The sequence below is a fragment of the Podarcis pityusensis genome (assembly GCF_964106645.2).
Source record: "Podarcis pityusensis genome assembly, chromosome: 10".
In the NCBI taxonomy this organism is placed as follows: Eukaryota; Metazoa; Chordata; class Lepidosauria; order Squamata; family Lacertidae; genus Podarcis; species Podarcis pityusensis.
Window position 1 is genome coordinate 8,914,321 of NC_138035.1, and position 19,984 is coordinate 8,934,304.

A 19,984-nucleotide genomic window follows, 5' to 3' on the forward strand; every position below is an offset into this window, starting at 1 on the left:
CCTTTTCCGCAGGGTCTTCCTGCCCCCTGGGGTTTCGCCCCTCCTGGATTCCCCTGACGCGGAATCCCCAGACTGCTCTTCCCCCCTCCTGCGGGCTTTGGGACCTGGCTCTTCCTCCGGGCTCCCTGTACTTCCGCGCGCCTCTACATTTGAACTTGGTGCGCGCGCCCAACCTCTAACCTTCCTTTTGACAGTTACACTACTCCCTTCACTACTCCCCTCCCCTTCCGGGAGGGTGGCTTGCTTCGACCTCCCTCCTTTCTCTGCTGCCGGAGCTGCTTCCCCTGATACACTGGAACCTCCACCCCCTTCGCTGCACTCTGGCGGGGAGGCTGGTCCTGACGCCCAGCTGCCACTTTGGGATCCCCTGCTGGCCCCCTGTTCCTGACACGTCCCCCCTGGGGCTCCCCTGGCCCTGACCACCGGCGCCCCCTTCTGGGAATCCTCTGATTCGCTGGAAAAACTCATGGAATCTCTTGAGTCATTGTCATCCTCTTCCTCGCTGTCCTGGGATTCATCCCCATCGCTCTCCATCTCCTGCCTACCCTGTGCCTCTGTCCCTGAACCCCTGACATTACCATTTGCCAAAATTAACTGGTACTGTAAAGATTAAGAATAAGCAGCACAGTGGTACCTCGGGTTAAGAACTTAACTCGTTCCGGAGGTCTGTTCTTAACTGTTCTTAACCTGAAGCACCACTTTAGCTAATGGGGCCTCCCGCTGCTGCTGTGTCGCCGGAGCACGATTTCTATTCTCATCCTGAAGCAAAGTTCTTAACCCGAGGTAATATTTCTGGGTTAGCAGAGTCTGTAACCTGAAGCATATGTAACCTGAAGCGTATGTAACCCGAAGTACCACTGCATTTGTGTTTGTGAAAGGAATGACAAAATCACAGCATTGCAAACAGTCGGGTTTCTTGTTTTTGCAGGTCTCCACCTGCAACTTACCTTCATGTGCCCTTTGGGGAAACTGGTTGCCCCAAGGGAGCATTATGCAAACCTTTTGCCGCATGCAATTGTGTGGATGTGGGAAATGCCAGAATACTCTGGCACTGGTTCCTTGACTTCAGAGGAATCGCCTCATCAGTGACCTTGGAACTGCTCCCTGGTTAGTTTCATCCTTGGGGAATAACAGAAGGAAACTCAACTTTGTGCAGATTGGAAACGTGTGTGTGTGTGGAGTTGCATGACTCGTCGGAATCCCTCTGAATCCAACCGAGCTGCTTTTCCGTGACAGCAATTACGCCCTTAACAGGAATCCAAGCACCCTGAAAGGCACAGCTCTTCTGTGTAACCTTGACTCCGCAAAGTCGACTTTATTTACTTGCTCTCCTCTCCTTGTGGCACCTCCAGGAAATCAGACGAGGAGCCTTCCCCTGAAGTCATGCAACTTGATTCTTCGAAATGTCATTGCCAGGAGTGCTGGCGTGTGGTGGAGGTGTCCCACTGGACCAGAGAAAGCTCCATGATCATCGCAGCGTGGGAGGAAGCATTTTTAGCACCAAGAGGCTCGGGCTGGAAATGGGTCAGATGTGGGAGAATGGCTGTAAATGTGTCCATAGAAAGCTACCTTTTCCTTAATAGTGGGGAGAAATCATTTGAACCTAGAGGGTGCCTATTCATCAGTAGTGGCATGATTTTTAACACACAAAGTGATTTGTAAACCCTTGCCATAATAATAATAATACTTTATTATTTGTACCCCGCCCATCTGGCTGGGTTTCCCCAGCCACTCTGGGCGGCTTCCAACAAAGACCAAAAATACACTAAAATGACACGCATTAAAAACTTCCCTGAACAAGGCTGCCTTCAGATGTCTTCTGAATGTCAGGTAGTTATCTCTTTGACATCTGATGGGAGGGCGTACCACAGGGTACCGAGAAGGCCCTCTGCCTGGTTCCCTGTAGCTTTGCTTCTCGCAATGAGGGAACCGCCAGAAGGCCCTCGGAGCTGGACCTCAGTGTCCGGGCAGAACGATGGGGGTGGAGATGCTCCTTCAGGTATACTGGGCTGAGGCTATTTAGGGCTTTAAAGCACTTTGAATTGTGCTTGGAAATGTACTGAGAGCCAATGTAGGTCTTTCAAGACCGGTGTTATGTGGTCTCGGCGGCTGCCTCCAGTCACCAGTCTAACTGCCGCATTCTGGATTAGTTGTAGTTTCCGGGTCACCTTCAAAGGTAGCTCCACGTAGAGCGCATTGCAGTAGTCCAAGCAGGAGATAACTAGAGCATGCACCACTCTGGTGAGACAGTCTGCGGGCAGGTAGGGTCTCAGCCTGTGTACCAGGTGGAGCTGGTAGACAGCTGCCCTGGATACAGAATTGACCTGCACCTCCATGGACAGCTGTGAGTCCAAAATGACTCTGAGGCTGCGCACCTGGTCCTTCAGGGGCACAGTTACCCCATTCAGGATCAGGGAGTTCTCCACACCAGCCCGCCCCCGGTTCCCCAAGAACAGTACTTCTGTCTTGTCAGGATTCAACCTCAATCCATTAGCTGCCATCCATCCTCCAACCGCCTTCAGGCACTCACACAGGACCTTCACCGCCTTCGCTGGATCTGATTTGAAAGAGAGGTACCTTATGAAGGTACCTTATGCAGTCTTTTGTATTCCATCTACTGCTTTAGTTTAATTATTGGGGACCACAGTTCTTTAATGATCAGGGACCACAGTTCATTTATCTGGGACCACAGAGAGAGCCTCTTTGGTGGTCGAACTTAGAAATGGCAAGAAAATCGATTCGGTTAACGTATAAAGGCAAACCTACCTAATTCGTCCTTTCCAAAACAATATGAGAACCAAAACATGGCTGTCCTTCAAAATTTTGCAGTGCAAACTGTGAGCCAAGTATTGTGTACAGAAATGCACATATTAGGGTAAAGTGTGCAGGAAAATACACGTTGTATCAGGGGAAATCGCTTTGCAAAAATGTGCCTATAATGCAAAATTGCATACAAATATGTGCATGCTAGGAGATATTTGCTGGTGAGTTTTCATTAGGACTTTAAAAACAAACAAACATGTAACGATATGTGGAGAAGTGAAAGAAGGTTTAGAGAAGTGGGAAACCGAAATGGGCATAGTTACTGGGCAATACTGGGCATCTCCCAAGAGAGGCTCATCTTGTCTCATCTTACTGGTTTTCCACCAAATGGTGAAAACTTGCCATAGATATAGATCTATGGAAGCCTTTGATCACTTGTTTCCTTATTCTGTTGCTGACTTTATTGTTCCCAGTTTTAACGAGAGCATTTAATATGCGTTCCATTTCACAATGGCCTTTTTTATAATGTTTCTGAATTTTATGCATGATGTGCTGTTAATTTTTATTGTTGTTCGTTACCTTGAACTTCCTGAAAAGGCAGGGGATGTGCGTTTGTTAAACATGAATACAAATGAACAAGCCATTTACTGAACCAGACCCTTGGTCCATTTAGCTCAGCGTTGTGTGCTATGAATGGAAGCAGCACTCCAAAGCAATTTACCACTGCTATTTATTGCATTTTTATCCCAGTTTTCCCACCAAGGAGTTCAAGGTGGTGTGAATTGTTCCCTCGCTTATTTAATCCCCACAACAACCCTGTGAGGTAGGTCAGGCTGAGAAGCAGCAAATGGCCCAAGGTCACCCAGTGAGCTTCGTGGTTGAGTGGAGATTTGAACCCAAGTCTCCCAGGTACTTAGCCCAACACTCTAACCACTCTCCCAGTATGGCCCACGGAGGACCCTAAGGTCCATAAATAGCAACACCCTAGAGGTCCCGGGCCCTAAGGAAGTTAGATTAGCCTCAACCAGAGCCAGGGCCTTTTCAACACTGGCCCCGACTTGGTGGAACGCTCTGTCTCATGAGACCAGGGCCCTGCAGGATCTGATTTCTTTCCGCAGGGTCTGTAAGACAGAGTTATTCTGCCTGGCCTTTGGCTTGGAATCAACTTGATCCCCTTCCCCTCTTTCCTTTTTCCTTTCTCCTTCTGTGATGGAATTCCTATTTGGGGACATCCTTGGGTTTTTCCTGACCCACGTAGGACCAGTCTGGATAGTTAGCCTTGGTGACGTTTTCATCCCCCCAAAAGTTTTTGATTTGAGTTTCTACTGAAATTGAGGCTGTATTTTAATGTTGTTTTTAAGTTGTATTTCAGTCAATTGTTTTTATACCTGGTGTTAGCCGCCCTGAGCCCGGTCTTGGCTGGGGAGGGCAGGGTATAAATAATTTATTATTATTAATATTATCATTATCATGCTGGCTTTTCTAGGGTGAACCAGGAACTCAGTATGTACTCTTGGGCAAGTCACACTCCCTCTTCGATGCACACTCACCTGAGTCAGCTTGGAATACCTAGACCCACCTTACAGAGTTGTTGGGTGCCCCTCCTGGTCTGCCCCGCAGAGGACCTTAAGGTCCACAAATGACAACATTTTAGAGGTCCCAGGTCACAAGGTGGTTAGATTGGTCTCAACTAGGGCCAGGGCCTTTTCAGTGCTGGCCCCGACTTGGTAGAACGCTCTGTCACAAGAGACTAGGGCCTGCAAGACAGAGCTGTTCCGCCTGGCCTTTGGTTTGGACTCAGTCTGACCCTTATGTTTCCCCTCCCTTTATGGTCTTAATTTATCAGCTATTTTAAAATGCGGCTGCATTTTAAATTGCATTTTAACCTGTATTTTAAATTGTTGTTTCTTTCTTCCTCTTTTTCCGCTATTTTGTTTTTACTGTGATTTTATTGGTGTTAGCCGTCCTGAGCCTGGCTCTGGCTGGGGAGGGTGGGGTATAAATATATTTATTATTATTAGTATTAGTATTAGTATTAGTATTAGTATTATTTAGTCGTTTAGTCATGTCCGACTCTTCGTGACCCCATGGACCAGAGCACGCCAGGCACTCCTGTCTTCCACTGCCTCCCGCAGTTTGGTCAAACTCATGTTGGTAGCTTCGAGAACACTGTCCCACCATCTCGTCCTCCGTCATCCCCTTCTCCTTGTGCCCTCCATCTTTCCCAATATCAGGGTCTTTTCCAGGGAGTCTTCTCTTCTCATGAGGTGGCCAAAGTCTTGGAGCCTCAGCTTCAGGATCTGTCCTTCCAGTGAGCACTCAGGGCTGATTTCCTTCAGAATGGATAGGTTTGATCTTCTTGCAGTCCATGGGACTCTCAAGAGTCTCCTCCAGCACCAGAATTCAAAAGCATCCATTCTTCGGCCATCATCCTTTTTTATGGTCCAGCTCTCACTTCCATACATCACTACTGGGAAAACCATAGCTTTAACTATACGTACCTTTGTTGGCAAGGTGATGTCTCTGCTTTTTCAGATGCTGTCTAAGTTTATCATTGCTTTTCTCCCAAGAAGCAGGCGTCTTTATTATTATTATTATTACTGGGTAGTATACGTGAATAGGTTTTAATCTCCAGGGCTTCACAACACTGTCTGGAATTGCAAACTGAACGTAAGCAAACTCAGCATGACTCTTCTCCCCTTGTCGTCCACAGCTCACCCGAGTGCCAGTGGAGTCCTGCGGACAGTACAAAAGCTGCAGCGAGTGCCTGGGCTCAGGGGACCCCCACTGCGGATGGTGTGTGCTCCACAACGCGTAAGTGTGTGGGTCACAGGGTCGAGGGATGGGTGGGGGCGTGGCAGGGGCAGCAGGCCCCAGGGCTTCCTTCCCATTTCCTTCCTCCCCAACCTCACGTTTTCTCACTGTGACACAGAACAAAGCTGCAAATGGACACAGAAGCCGTCCCCGGTGGGACGAAGGCAGTCGTTCGGAAAGGCAGCCTGAGAGTTCCAGCTTCAGAAAGAGAGAGGCAGGGTTGCTTTCTGAAGATGGGGAAATGTGTCCTTTGGTAGAATTTAAAGGACAAAAACAATTGTCAGGGCAAAAGTCAGGGAACCTGTCCCCTGCTTCCTCTGCTCACTGATAGAAAAATGACAGTCACGGAACTGAGAAATTGCACAAAACAAATGAAATACCATGAAAATCCCTGAAATGAGAAGTAATCGACTAGAAATATTATCTTGTGGAAATAAACTAAGAAAAATCAACTAAGAAAAATGAAAACGCTTAAGGAAAAAATTAAAACAACCTAAAATTGAACAAGGGACGCGGGTGGTGCTGTGGGTTAAACCACAGAGCCTAGGACGTGCCGATCAGAAGGTCGGTAGTTCGAATCCCCATGATGGGGTGAGCTCCCGTTGCTTGGTCCCTGCTCCTGCCAACCTAGCAGTTCGAAAGCACATCAAAGTGCAAGTAGATAAATAAGTACCGCTCCGGCGGGAAGGTAAACGGCGTTTCCGTGTTCTGCTCTGGTTCGCCAGAAGCGGCTTAGTCATGCTGGCCACATGACCCGGAAGCTGTACGCCGGCTCCCTTGGCCAATAAAGCGAGATGAGCGCTGCAACCCCAGAGTCGGTCACGACTGGACCTAATGGTCAGGGATCCCTTTACCTTTACCTTTTAAAAGTGAACAAAGCCTTGACGGGATGCCAGCTACAAACCTCATTTCACTGAACTATTCAGTTTCCTCAGAAGGCAATAGAAAAATCATAAACTTTAAATGACCACAATTTCAAAAAAAAAGGGTAGAACCCCCCAAAATTCTGAAGTATTATAATCCTAGCTCGACCTAGGTAAAGCAAAGCGAATTAATAACGACTAGAAGACCCAAAAGTACAGTTACTAGTACTGAATTTACAAGAAAGGTTTGAAAACCTAAATGGCAAGTTTTAAACACAGCCCAGCTTGAAGGAAGCAAAGCACAGTAATAGAAAGTTGAGGACTCAACTTGTGAAAATTCTAGTGCTGCTTTTACAAAAAGGTTTAAAAACCTAAATGGCACAAATTCAAAGAAAGGAATACAAGATAAGCTGTTTTTAAACAAACTCAAGAACAGGGCTGAAACGCTCTGCTTACTGAGCCCAAACGAAAAGCATTCTGTGTGGTGCCTTTGAGACTAAGGGACTATCTATCCTATAGACTTAAACTGGTCTATTAATTAAAATAATTAATTTCCTTTGCGACGGACCCCTTTTCCTGCAGCATAGGCTGCTGTCTGCTTGTAGCTCGCTAAGATCTGTATTGCTTAAGTGGATCTGGGGGGAGCTGGTGGGCAAGGGAGTGGGGAGCTGCCTCGCAGCAGCGGGATCACATTTGTGGGCTGCCCGAGCCTCTGATGCATTGAGGAGGTCTGGCAAAGGCCCCCTAAGATGCCAAACCAGGCCTGGAGATAGAATTTGCTCTGCACGCCGAGCCTTGATGGAAACATATGCTGCTGCTTTTGCTCTCTCTGCGTGGAGTCTCCGGGACTGATGTCCAGAAGAGCAATTTGCAGCTTACACTGTTTCAAAGGCTACCCCAGGGCGCCAGCAGTCAATGCAAAAGCAGCCGTGAGACGGCGGTAGCTGAGCGCTGGAGAAAGCTTTGGCTATTGGACGCATTGCTTTCCTTTCCTGGCTCCCTCTTCTGCTTGAGAGACTGACGTCTCTTTCCAAGGGGCGGCCTGGCATGGATCGGGGAATTGATTTCTGCGACTCTTCTGTCCTAACCTTACAGGGGGGAATTTGAGTCCGTGTGTGCAGGAGAGAGAGAGGGAGAGAGAGAGACAGAGAGAGAGAAAGAGAGAGAGAGAGAGAGAGAGAGAGAGAGAGAGAGAGAGAGAGAAGGCAGTTTGGAAAATAAGGGGGCATTGATTGGGTTTTACGTGGCAAAGAGGGGGATCTGGGAAAAGCGGGCCATCAAAGCTTCAGAGTGCAGTATCTTTTGCCTGCATCTAATTCTCAGGTGCTCTCCTCCATCTCCTCTCACTGCCTCCCGCCGCCCAACACACACACAGAAACACACACACACCATCCAAAGCCTCAGAGGCCACGATACAGGGGCCTCTTTAACCTGCAATGTCTTGCTTGGAGGGTGCAAATCGGAAAGATGTCCAATTAGCTGCCATGGAGGTCTCCGGGGGAGGAGAGGGGAGGTGAAAAAGGAAACCTGACTGAAAAGTTAATAGCTGGCTTAGGAAGGAGAGAGAGAAAGAAGAAGCAAGACTCTGCCTAGGCAACTGTGGTGAGCAATGTCTGAACGCAAGGTCACGGCAATGACATGGGACTGGAGGGCATTTTCTTGGCAAGGTCTATGCCTGAATTCAGAATCTGGTGCCCAGCAGGGTACCATTTTGCTGCCTGCCAGCTACACTCCTCTGCTCCCTTTTTTGAAGGTCTCTGTATACAAGGCCCAATTCCAGGAGGGTCTTGCAATACCTGGAAGACTGGGGTTTGCCTGCAAGCTGCGACCATGTTATCCCTTGACACTTGATAGCTGTGTTTTTAGATTCCTCCTGAGTCTCCTTCTTGACCTCCACAGTCACTGGCTTGGCCAGATAGAGTATCTTGTCTTCTCTTGCCACTTCTGTTGGCCCAGCAACTGAGGACTGTGATGTCACAATTCCCTGTAACATCACAGCTTGCCAGCCAACGGCACCCACCAATCAGGTGTCCTACATCCTAGAGCATCCTTTGTTAAGTTGAAGGTAAAACGTGCTTCCCTTAAAAACAAAATCAGTGAGGACGCAGAGCTCAGGCAAGCTGGCAGCCAGGACTCATTGCCTTGAATAAACAGCCTACGGGGAGATATTATAAGGAAACTCCTCCTATGGGGATTTCAGATCAGGGAATGTGGACACCTGAGGAGGCTGCAGCCCTCCAGAGGATAGTTTAAACATGTCATCCTCAATCACCTCACATTGACAGAGCAAGCTCAGGTAATTCTTCATGCAACACATAATTAAACTGTGGATCTCGCTTCCAGATTAGGCATTGATGTTCACCAACCAGGATGGCTTTAAAAGAGGAGTATATTAATTCATGGAGGATGGGGTGATTGATGGCTGCTAGCCATGATGGAGGATGTGCTGTGCCTCAACCCTGCACCTGTTGTAAGCCAGAAAATAGCTTATCTCCTGAGTTTACGCCAATAAAGCTCAGAAATGTGAGGAGTTAGGAGTCCAGCATTGTTTATTGCGAAGCAATAGGTTACAGTCGGATCGTTCCGCAAAACTGCAACCCTGCCCAGTAGGTCCAGGCAGTGGTATTCATAACATTTCAAACAAAGCATTTCAATTTTCACCGATCATATACATCATTACCTCATTTCATGTTTTACACATGCACAATAAGCACTAGCAATTTCCCCACTGTGTTGTGTTACATTGTGTTAGTGTATTTGTTGGGAACCTGTGTTACATGTAGCCATTTGCACCATGTAGCAACTTATGTTCTAGCTTTGAGCTGTGTCTTTGTGATTCACATATTAGCTGTGTTTCTGCCCCAATGGGGGGGAGGCAACTTGCAAAATCATCGGTTTCATTAAGTAAGGTAAAGGGACCCCTGACATTGCCGTTTGAGCTTCGGGTAGCAACTACATCACCTCTTCCTTGCGCTGGGGAAGAGTTGATGGCCAGCTCAGGCACTAAAGGTAAAGGTAAAGGGACCCCTGACCATTAGGTCCAGTCATGGCCGACTCTGGGGTTGCGGCACTCATCTCACTTTATTGGCCGAGGGAGCCAGCGTACAGCTTCCGGGTCATGTGGCCAGCATGACTAAGCCGCTTCTGGCGAACCAGAGCAGCACATGGTAACACCGTTTACCTTCCCGCTGGAGCGGTACCTATTTATCTACTTGCACTTTGACGTGCTTTCGAACTGCTAGGTTGGCAGGAGCAGGGACCGAGCAACAGGAGCTCACCCCGTCGCGGGGATTCGAACCGCTGACCTTCTGATCGGCAAGTCCTAGGCTCTGTGGTTTAACCCACAGCGCCACCCGCATCCTCATAAAGTAAGAGGCTACCATAACTTCTCTATTAGAAGCACACTCAAGGATTTACAGGGGTACAGATTATTACATTTACTGTGGCCCTTTGGGCAACTGCCACACACCCACTGGAATTCTAAATAAATTCTAAATCACCCTGAGAAAGATGCAGGGAAAAAAGGGGGAACTTATTACTTTCAGGAAATTGTAGGGTATTTTTTGGCTCAGCGCTACTCCTGGAAGATCTGGACTATGCTGATGAAGCCTGTTTGGGTTGGAGAGTATGCATTTCACGTCTCCTAGCTTTCCAAGAGCTTCTTAGCAAACTTTCCTCAAAGGGGAGGAAAACTCCATTGAAGCCGCTGATCTCAGATTATTTTGTCAGGCTGGGAGGAGGGAAGGTTTTAATTTTACCCTTTCAACTTTTCCCTTCCCTTCTGCTGCCTCGGCCATGGAAATAAATATTGTCTGGTCTCGGCGGGTAACTCAATCCCACCATTCACAGGCAGGTCCTCATCGATCGACCTCCGCTTTACCTTTCTTGGTCAAAGTCTTGCGAGCCGCTAAGCGGGGCCTCAGGTAATCCAAGCTGCCTTCAGAGGCTGTGATAAAAATCAGGCTCTTTGAAAGCCTTTCTCCTTGCCTTTTTGAATGCCACTCTGCCTTGGCAACTTACTTTGATGACTGCTGCAGGAGGATGCAGCCCTCCTCGGATCCTGGCAAGCTGAACTTGGGGCAGACTTGTGGCAATTCATTCATTTTAAATTACCTGATCTCGATGGCTTTAAAAGAGAATTCGACAACTTCTTGGGGGAGAGGGCTAACACTTCTTACTTGCCACAGTGGTTATGCAGGAGGCAGCAATGCTTTTGAATACGATACGACAACGATACGATAATCTTTATTGTCATTGTCCCATGCAGAACAACGAAATTGAAAAAATCTACATCAGACATTCAAAACCAACAAGCCTGCTATCCCAGCTATCCCAACCTGCTAAGCCCCCTAAAAACTCTGATGCCCCATTTTTAAATACAATATACTCCCATAGAGACTACCTTACACTGCGTTTAAAACCCAAATCGCATTTGGATAGAAACTGTTTCTCAGGCGGCTAGTCCTAGTCTTTATAACCCTGTACCTTCTTCCAGAAGGCAGAAGCTGAAAGAGATCATTTCCGGGGTGCGCACTATCCTGCACTATCTCTGCAGCTTTCTTATGACACCTGGAAGCATGTTAGGCGCTTTTGCATTGAATTTGGACATGGAAATCCACTGGTTAATTCTGCTTTACTTTTCATTTGTCAGAAACCTACTTGCATGGCAAGGTCCCGACCCCCCCCCCCCGGTAGTTGAAATAATAATAATAATAATAATAATAATAATAATAATAATAATTTATTTATACCCCGCCCTCTCTGGCCAGAGCCAGGCCGGAGTAAAATTACAGTAAAAACATAATAGGGGATTTAAAATACAGGTTAAAATGCAATTTAAAATGCAGCCTCATTTTAAAAGTAGCCTGTAGATCAAGACCATAAGGGGAGGGAAACATAAGGGTCAGACTGAGTCCAAACCGAAGGCCAGGCAGAACAGCTCTGTCCTGCAGGCCCTGTGGAAAGATGTCAAGTCTCGCAGGAGAGTCCGCAACCCCACCTCCTCCTTAAGGCAGAAGTGGCTTTCCCAAAAACTGCAGCGGATGAACTTGAGATGAAGATGTTGTGGAGAACTGAATAAATTTCCTTATTCAGCCTCTCTGTAACATGATTTGTAAGTTAAAAGCCTGAGCCGTTTTAGGCATATCTCCTCCAGGCAAACGATCTGTTTGCTTTCTGCTTGCCTGACTATTTGAGTTGCTTCCCTTTCTCTCTCCCTCCTTCTCCTTTCTCTTATTCCTTTTTGGATGTGCCAAATTCAACACCGTTTTCTTAACAGGCCCACATTGCAGCATAAAATTTGATTTCATGGGATTCATTATTTGCACCTCCAGACAACCAAAGACGAGCTCAAAGCCACTTGCAACAAGAAGAATGCACCGACCAATAAAAGCACTCCCCGAAACAAAGTAAATATGCAATAACAGTATAGCTGGCAACGAAACACTTTGGGCTGGCCCTGTCTCTGTGCAGCCCCAGAAATGAGAGACCTGGATGTGAGAGAGTGTCTCTGCTAGGGATCCCAGAGAATTCCTGCCAGTCAGATGTAGACAGTGCAGAACTAGTGAGACCAATGGCTTACCCTCCAACATTTTTCAAATAAAATAGGGACATCGTATTCCATAATATTATTATTTATACTCCACCCATCTGACTGGATTGCCCCAGCCACTCTGGGCAGCTTCCAACATATATAAAAACAGAATAAAACATTAAACATAAAAACTTCCCTAAACAGGGCTGCCTTCAGGTGTCTTCTAAAGGTTGTAGAGTTAGTTTTCTCCTTGGTTTGGGGGTTGCATAGCTCCATACCTTCCAACATTTCTCTGATGAAAATAGGGATGTCCTAAGGACATTCCGGGATCAAATCAGAAATGGCTTCTGTAAATCTGGGTCTATCCCTGGGAAATAGGGATACTTGGTCAGGGATAAGACTCTAGGACCAACCTGGGAGGTGTGATAATATTAGCATGGAGACTTAGGGGCCAAGGAAGGTTGGAAGATTCAGGACATACAAAGAAAGTATAGTATTTTTCACTCCATAAGACGCACCTGACCATAAGACGCACCAAGTTTTTAGAGGAGGAAAACAGGAAAAAAAAATATTCTGAACGAAACAGTGGATGTATGATTTTTGCGGTTCATGCTGTGGCCACAGACATGATATGTGATTTGACGGTGAGTTTAGGGTAGCCCAGTGCAAAAATCCTGAGAATCCATGTGGATCCGTGCTTTGTAACCACGTTTTTGCGCCATTGCGGCCCCACGAAACAGTGGGTGCGTGATATTTTTGGTGCAAGCTATAGCCATGGACATGCTATGTGATCTGATGGTGAATTTGGGGTGACCCAATGCAAAAATCCTGAGGATCCATGTGCTTTTACCTCCCCCCTCTCAGGCAGCCTCTTTTATCGCTAGAGTCCCTTATCTCCCTCCCGATCACTTGCTGATCAGCTGATCAGCAGCTTCATTTCAACACCCCCTTCCCTCTTTTTAAAAATAAAAGCATGATCTGCTTTTCGCCCCTGGGCAATTCGGCTCCAGGGACCACACATTCGCTCTATACAACGCACAGACATTTCCCCTTACTTTTTAGGAGGAAAAAAAGTGCGTCTTGTGGAGCAAAAAATACAGTACTTCTTCATGCAGTGCATAGTTAAACTGTGGAACTCCTTCCACAGGAGTTACTGGTGGCCACCAACTCCCTTCCACAGGAGGCACTGGTGGCCACCAACCTAGATGGCTTTACAAGATGATTAGACAAATTCACGGAGGAGACGGCTATCGATGTCTACGCTCTGCCTCCACTGCTTCTGAGTACCAGTTGCTGGAGACCATATGAATATGTTTCCAAACAAACCCCTGTGTTGCAAAGAGAACGTCAGCAATGTCTAGGCAACACGATGACCATATATATACATAATAGACAATCTTTATAGAATTCCTTCAAATCATAAAAAGTTCAAAATGAAATCTTTAGTCTCAAAGTCTCTGAAAATCTTTAAATGAAGCGAGGTACCAAACTTTGTATGGTGGAAGACAAGCTGTGAAGCTTTGTGTATTCAACAGTGATGTCCAACACTGAACAGTAATTCCGCATATTGACTCCTGTTTCGTAGAATTCTTCATCAGCGTGGTGGGAGGATATAGAATGCTTCATAAACTGAAAATAAAATAAATTTTACAGAATATGACCTGCAGGCCATATCACTTCACAAAAATTATAAACTACAATACAAACAGTAATGAAAAAGAGTACATGCCCCATCTTATTTCGAATGAATGTATATAAATGAAAATATCAAATGCTGTGGAACAGTGCTCATGTAATAATGTAGTCACTTCTACTAACAATATTTTTTGAGAAACATATAAAGCCAACTCCAGCTGATGCTGATAACAAGAGACTTTGAGACTAAATATTTTGAACTTTTTATGATTTGAAGGAATTCTATAAAGATTGTCTATTACGTATATATATGGCCATCGTGTTGCCTAGACATTGCTGGAGACCATATGAAAGCAGAGCACTCCTGTTTTCAAATCCTGATTGCTGGTTTCCCAGTGGGGAATCTGGTTGGCTCGCTGCAAGAAGAGGATGCTGGACTAGATAGGCCATTGGTCTGATCCAGTAGGCTCATCCTATGTTCTTTTGTTCTTATATGAGTGTGATCAGAGGCTTAGCACTCTGCCAAACCCGGGAGACTTCTAAGCAGACCTGGCACAGACCACTCTCCAGACACTAATAGGTCAGGGTTAGGCCAAGGGGGGCAGCGGTGGGGCATAGCTCAGGCAGTTCCTTTTTGTTGCACCCAGGGTGCCCTTCTGAGGTCGGGGGAATCTGTGTCTGCTGTTATTTCCCATTTTTATGGATGACCAAGATATTAACGCATCGGCTGTCAGGCTCTTTCTGCTGACATATCAGTCTCTGGAGCAAAATCAGTAGCGTTATGATGGATGGATGAATTGGGGGGAGAAAAGCCATCTCTGTGGCAGGGCTGTTCCCAGGGAGTTGTTTTATGTGTCATTCTTGGGCATTATCCAGCATCTCTGCATCCGCCAGTGATTTGCCAATGAGAGGAAATGGCACGCAGACGGACTTTTCCCCAGGGTAGGGTCATGTCTGCCTCCTTTTGTATTTTCTCTCCGAATTTTCATCACTCTCGAGAGCGTCAGACTTCTGACAGGTTTGCAACAGAGGATAAACCAGTCCACCAGAAATAATCTCTCTGCACCTTTATGGATGCTCGTCTGTCTCCTTGAGTATTTTGGCCGTGAAGTCTGGCACGGACCGCACTACGCTCCCCTGCTTGCCTTTGTTCACAAAAGTGCCCCACCCGTAATAATAATAATAATTATTATTTATACCCCACCCTCCCCAGCTGAGACCGGGCTCAGGGCAGCTAACACCACGTATAGAAACAATTGATTAAAATACAACTTAAAAACAACATTAAAATACAACATTAAAATGCAGCCTCATTTCAGTAGAAACTCAAATCAAAAAACCTTTGGGGGATGAAAACATCAAATCTAGTGATTCCCTCAGGTGTGAAAGAGCATTTAGGTGGAGACAGTGAAGCCCAGTCTGAAAGGGGTCCTTCATTCGTTCAGTCCAATGGAAAGGTTTGCTCTGTGTGTGTAAAGGAGACTTTGGCAGGGGTACCAACTTGAATAAAATATTGGAGGGACCCAGGTAAGCCCCGCCTTGCATAATCGATCACATGATGGGGCACAAGTACACCTTTTGAATGCCAGTGCCCAACAACTCTTGGGGAGACAGCCCCCTCAAAAGAATTATTGGGGAGGCGAAGGGACCTTAGCCCCTAGGAGTTGGCTCCTACGGACTTTGGTATTCTCTCACCTTTGATGAGAGCGAGCAAATGCCAGGTGAAGCTTGCCTTGTGTGCTGCACTCCCTACATTGTACAGTGGTACCTCGGGTTACAGACGCTTCAGGTTACAGATGCTTCAAGTTACAGACTCTGCTAACCCAGAAATAGTACCTCAGGTTAAGAACTTTGCTTCAGGATGAGAACAGAAATCATGCGGCGGTGGCAGGAGGCCCCATTAGCTAAAGTGGGACCTCAGGTTAAGAACAGTTTCAGGTTAGGAACGGACCTCCGGAACGAGTTAAGTTCTTAACCCAAGGTGCCACTGTATGGGGATTTAGGTTACCGCTGTCATGACAAAGCCTTCCAGGGTTGCATGGCTTGGGGACAAATCCCAGACTGCTAGGCTTACCTCTCTCGGTGCAGTCAAAGCAAGTGAGGCACTGCCCCATCAACCTCACTCTGACCTCAGCCAGCCTCTCACCTGCCTGCCTTGTTATTTACAACAAGTTCAGAGAGTGACTCTGGCTGTCATTGGCTCTGGCGCCCCCTGCTGTTGGTCTCCCTGCCTTCTACCCTACCAGTCTCAATGGGCACCAGCCAGTGCTGCTTCTCAAGCCATTTCCAGAAGAATTTTGGAATGTGCTGGGTTGCATCAGTTCCTGGGCCAGCTCCGCAAACCTTTCCACTTGGGATTCTGAAGCAGAATCTTGCCTCGTCTCTTGTTCCTGTAGCTTCCGTCTTGCCACCTGATAATAACACCACAGCCAAGCCTCTTGTGAACCCAACACTCCCCACCTCAACAAGACCTCCCTGTATCTGTCCCACAGGGATTTCTCTGGCAAAATTATGGCCGTGTCCGTGGATTCTAATCCATTTTTCCCGATGGTCTGCAAAATAGCTCTGACCCACGAAAGCGACAAGTTGCTATTTCTGATCTTTAAAGATATAGTAACACAACACCTCCACCTTCATTTTGGGCTTGAGTGGGCTATTGATCTCTGAGCAGCTTAAATCATGTTAATGCTGTCATAACTATCTCAAGGCCAAAGTCTTGTCCCATAAAGCTTAATCACACAATATGTGAAACAGCGCTGGTGTTAATCATTGGTCCCATCCTATTTTGCTATATACGTTGCCCTTTCAATGCCTTGAAAAAAATTGCACCCCCTCCCACCATGGGAGCAATATGGGAAAAATTAAGTAGGGGGCAAGAGAAGAAGGGACAGTAACCATCTCTAAATGCAATGTGGATCAATATAATATTAAGTGCGGGACTACATAAATAAAGCGAATGGTTCCCAAGAGTGTTGCTAAGCCTTGTTCCAGGAGAGTGATAAAGGAACAAAAGGGGTCTGGAGCCCCCACACCAATCCATTAGATGGTGGGTTGTTTTTTTTTCCAACAGGACTTGCTCAAAATAGGGCTGGCTTCTGTTGGGACAATAGGCTGCACTGCATGGCGCACAACAGAAATGTATGAAATCACACAAAGTTTGGAGAAAAGAAATAACACCAGAATCCATGAAGCTGAATGTTGGAAGGTTTAGGATGGGCAAAATACTTCTTCACCCCTAGCCATATAGTTTAAGCTATGGTTTTCCCAGTAGTGATGTATGGAAGTGAGAGCTGGACCATAAAGAAGGCCTATCGCCGAAGAATTGATGCTTTTGAATTATGGTGCTGGAGGAGACTCTTGAGAGGCCCATGGACTGCAAGAAGATCAAACCTCTCCATTCTGAAGGAAATCAACCCTGAGTGCTCATTGGAAGGACAGATCCTGAAGCTGAGGCTCCAATACTTTGGCCACCTCATGAGAAGAGAAGACTCCCTGGGAAAGACCCTGATGTTGGGAAAGATGGAGGGCACAAGGAGAAGGGGACGACAGAGGACGAGATGGTTGGATGGTGTTCTCGAAACTACCAGTATGAGTTTGACCAAACTGCGGGAGGCAGTGGAGGACAGGAGTGCCTGGCGTGCTCTGGTCCATGGGGTTACGAAGAGTCGGACACGACTAAACGACTAAACAACAACAAAGTGCTGAAAATAAACTTCTAGGATGAGCAGAAGCCTGATTGGTCCCCATCCTCCACCCTTGCACTTCCTGGTTCTCCGATTCCTCCAAGGCTCTGAATCTGGCCTTCTGCTTGACTGCTCTAATTCCTGCCAAGAGGCCCATCCAGGAAATGGCAGTGCCTTTCCTTGCCCAGGGAGTTCCTTTCCTGCTCTTTGCAGTTCAGTGGTCTCCAGAAGCAACTGTGAGGCTGGCCTCCGGTGTGTGGGGGGAACAAACAGCATTATGGGATGGAATAAGTTCTGCAAATTCCAAAAGACTTGTAGAGATCACTTAGAGACCTCCTCCCAGTGTTTCCTCTGGGAATTCAAGCAAAGCTAGCATCAAACACCAGTTAAGCACACATACATATGGGAGTTTGAAATCTCAGCTAATCTGTTTGCAGGAGCTGGGATAGCTCAGTCAGTATAGTGTGGGACTCTTAATCTCAGGATCTTGGGTTTGATCCCACGTTGGGCAAAAGATTTCTGCGTTGCAGGAAATTCAAGAATTCCCCATACTTCAATTCCCCCTCTGAAGAAGGGATCTTAGTCACACAGAGGCCTTATACCAGCCATCTTCCATTCCATTTAGAGTCCTATACAGTCAAACCTCAGTTGTTGAGCTTAATCCATTCCGCAAGACCATTCGACTTCCGAAACGTTCGACAACCGTAAACTGAAAGCAGAAGCTTCAATACACATGGGGAACTCAAAACGGAAGCCGCACCTGATTTTCGGCTTCCAAAAATTATTCAAAAACCAGAGCAGTTACTTCCGGGTTTTTGGCATTCGGGAGCCGAAACATACGATACACACAGGCATTCAGGAACCGAGGTTTGACTGTATTTCATCCAGAAAAAAACAACAACAACAGAATGCATTTCCTGCCTTGCTCTTGGGAATGGTGAGGTCCCTGCTCATTACATGTGGAAGACCCCAGGCTTAGTTTCATTATATTTTTATCTCCCCAAGTTGCTGAGGAAAATCTATAGCTCTCTTGCTGACTCTCATGAGTGAGTTAGGCTAAGGGTAACTGGCCTAAAGTTTACCAGTTTGCCTACAAGATCTCCTCACTCCATATATGCCCCCTCGACCACTTTTCTCAATGGAACTGGCCTTGTAACAGGTGCTGCATCCCTGTTCCACGTTTGTAAGAATCAGTCTTTAAGTGTGGGGGCATCTAGACTTTGGAACTCCCTGCCTTTTGATACCAGGCAGATTGATACAAGCCTTCCCCATCCTCTAAAAAATACTAAAAGCATTTTTCTTTAGGCAAGCCTGCCCAGATGTTTAGAAAGTTGACGTGAGTTTTAATCTGTTGTTATTTCAACTTTCCGAATGTCTTCAATCATTGTTGCTCATAATCCTTATCGTTTTTTTGTAAACGGCTTTGCGGTTTGCAAGAACTTCTGATCTCCTGGCTGAGGTTGGTGAGGCAGCACCCCATTTTCAGCCTCCCCTGGTGCTAACTGGCAAAGGTAGATGGCACTGGGTGAAATAGACCGATGGTATGGCTCAATATAAGGCAGATCCATAGGTCCACAGTGGTTTCCAAAATTCAGAAGGCTGCCATCATTGTGTCTTTCCGTGTTGGGGAGAACTTCACCTCTTGAATTTCTGACTCTACGTTGCAAAGTACTCAACATCCTAAAAGAAATAATGAGAACAGGGAAAGTGAGGAAAGGCGGGGGGCAACTGAAGAAGAGTTTGTTGTGTTAGCTTCGGACTGAAGGGTTGCTGTTGTTGTTTAGTCATTTAGTCGTGCCCGACTTTTCATGACCCCATGGACCAGAGCACGCCAGGCACTCCTGTCTTCCACTGCCTCCCGCAGTTTGGTCAAACTCATGCTGGTAGCTTTGAGAACACTGTCCAACCATCTCGTCCTCTGTCGTCCCCTTCTCTTTGTGCCCTCCATCTTTCCAAACGTCAGGGTCTTTTCCAGTGAGTCTTCTCTTCTCATGAGGTGGCCAAAGTATTGGAGTCTCAGCTTCAGGATCTGTCCTTCCAGTGAGCACTCAGGGCTGATTTCCTTCAGAATGGATAGGTTTGATCTTCTTGCAGTCCATGGGACTCTCAAGAGTCTCCTCCAGCACCATAATTCAAAAGCATCCATTCTTTGGTGATCAGCCTTCTTTATGGTCCAGCTCTCAGTTCCATACATCACTACTGGGACTCAAGGGTACTGCGTTCAAATCCCCACACCGGGATGAACTTCTCTGGATGACCTTGCCCTTTCTCAGCCTGACCTACCTCACAGGGTTGCTGTGGGAATCAAAGAGGAGGGAGGAAAGGAATCATTTACACTGCTCTGAGTTCCTTGGAGGAAGAATTGGATAAAAATGTAATTAGATCAGGACTCAGAATGGGCAAGCATGTCACTCATCTGCCTCAAGGGGGAAAGTGCTTAAAACTGCTTGGGCTTACAAAACCATGAGGGCCTATCAGAGACTGACAACAGAAAAATATTTCTCCATACCTTTTGCTTAAAGAAAGACTCAATCCTGCAATTCCCTGTACATATAGCTGTTTGGGATGCGGGTGGCGCTGTGGGTTAAACCACAGAGCCTAGGACTTGCCAATCAGAAGGTCGGCGGTTCAAATCCCCGTGACGGGGTGAGCTCCCATTGCTCAGTCCCTGCTCCTGCCAACCTAACAGTTTG

At 46.7% G+C, this 19,984-nt stretch overlaps 1 protein-coding gene across 4 annotated transcripts in view; it reads left to right on the forward strand.

The window, feature by feature from the left end:
• Positions 1–19,984, forward strand: part of PLXNA4 (plexin A4) — a 609,453-nt gene that overhangs the window by 406,974 nt on the left and 182,495 nt on the right. For all 4 annotated transcript variants that reach the window (XM_081022606.1, XM_081022607.1, XM_081022608.1 and 1 more), the window contains one exon: positions 5,477–5,577. In XM_081022606.1, the coding sequence (XP_080878732.1) occupies positions 5,477–5,577 (101 nt within the window). The remainder of the gene's footprint in view (positions 1–5,476; positions 5,578–19,984) is intronic.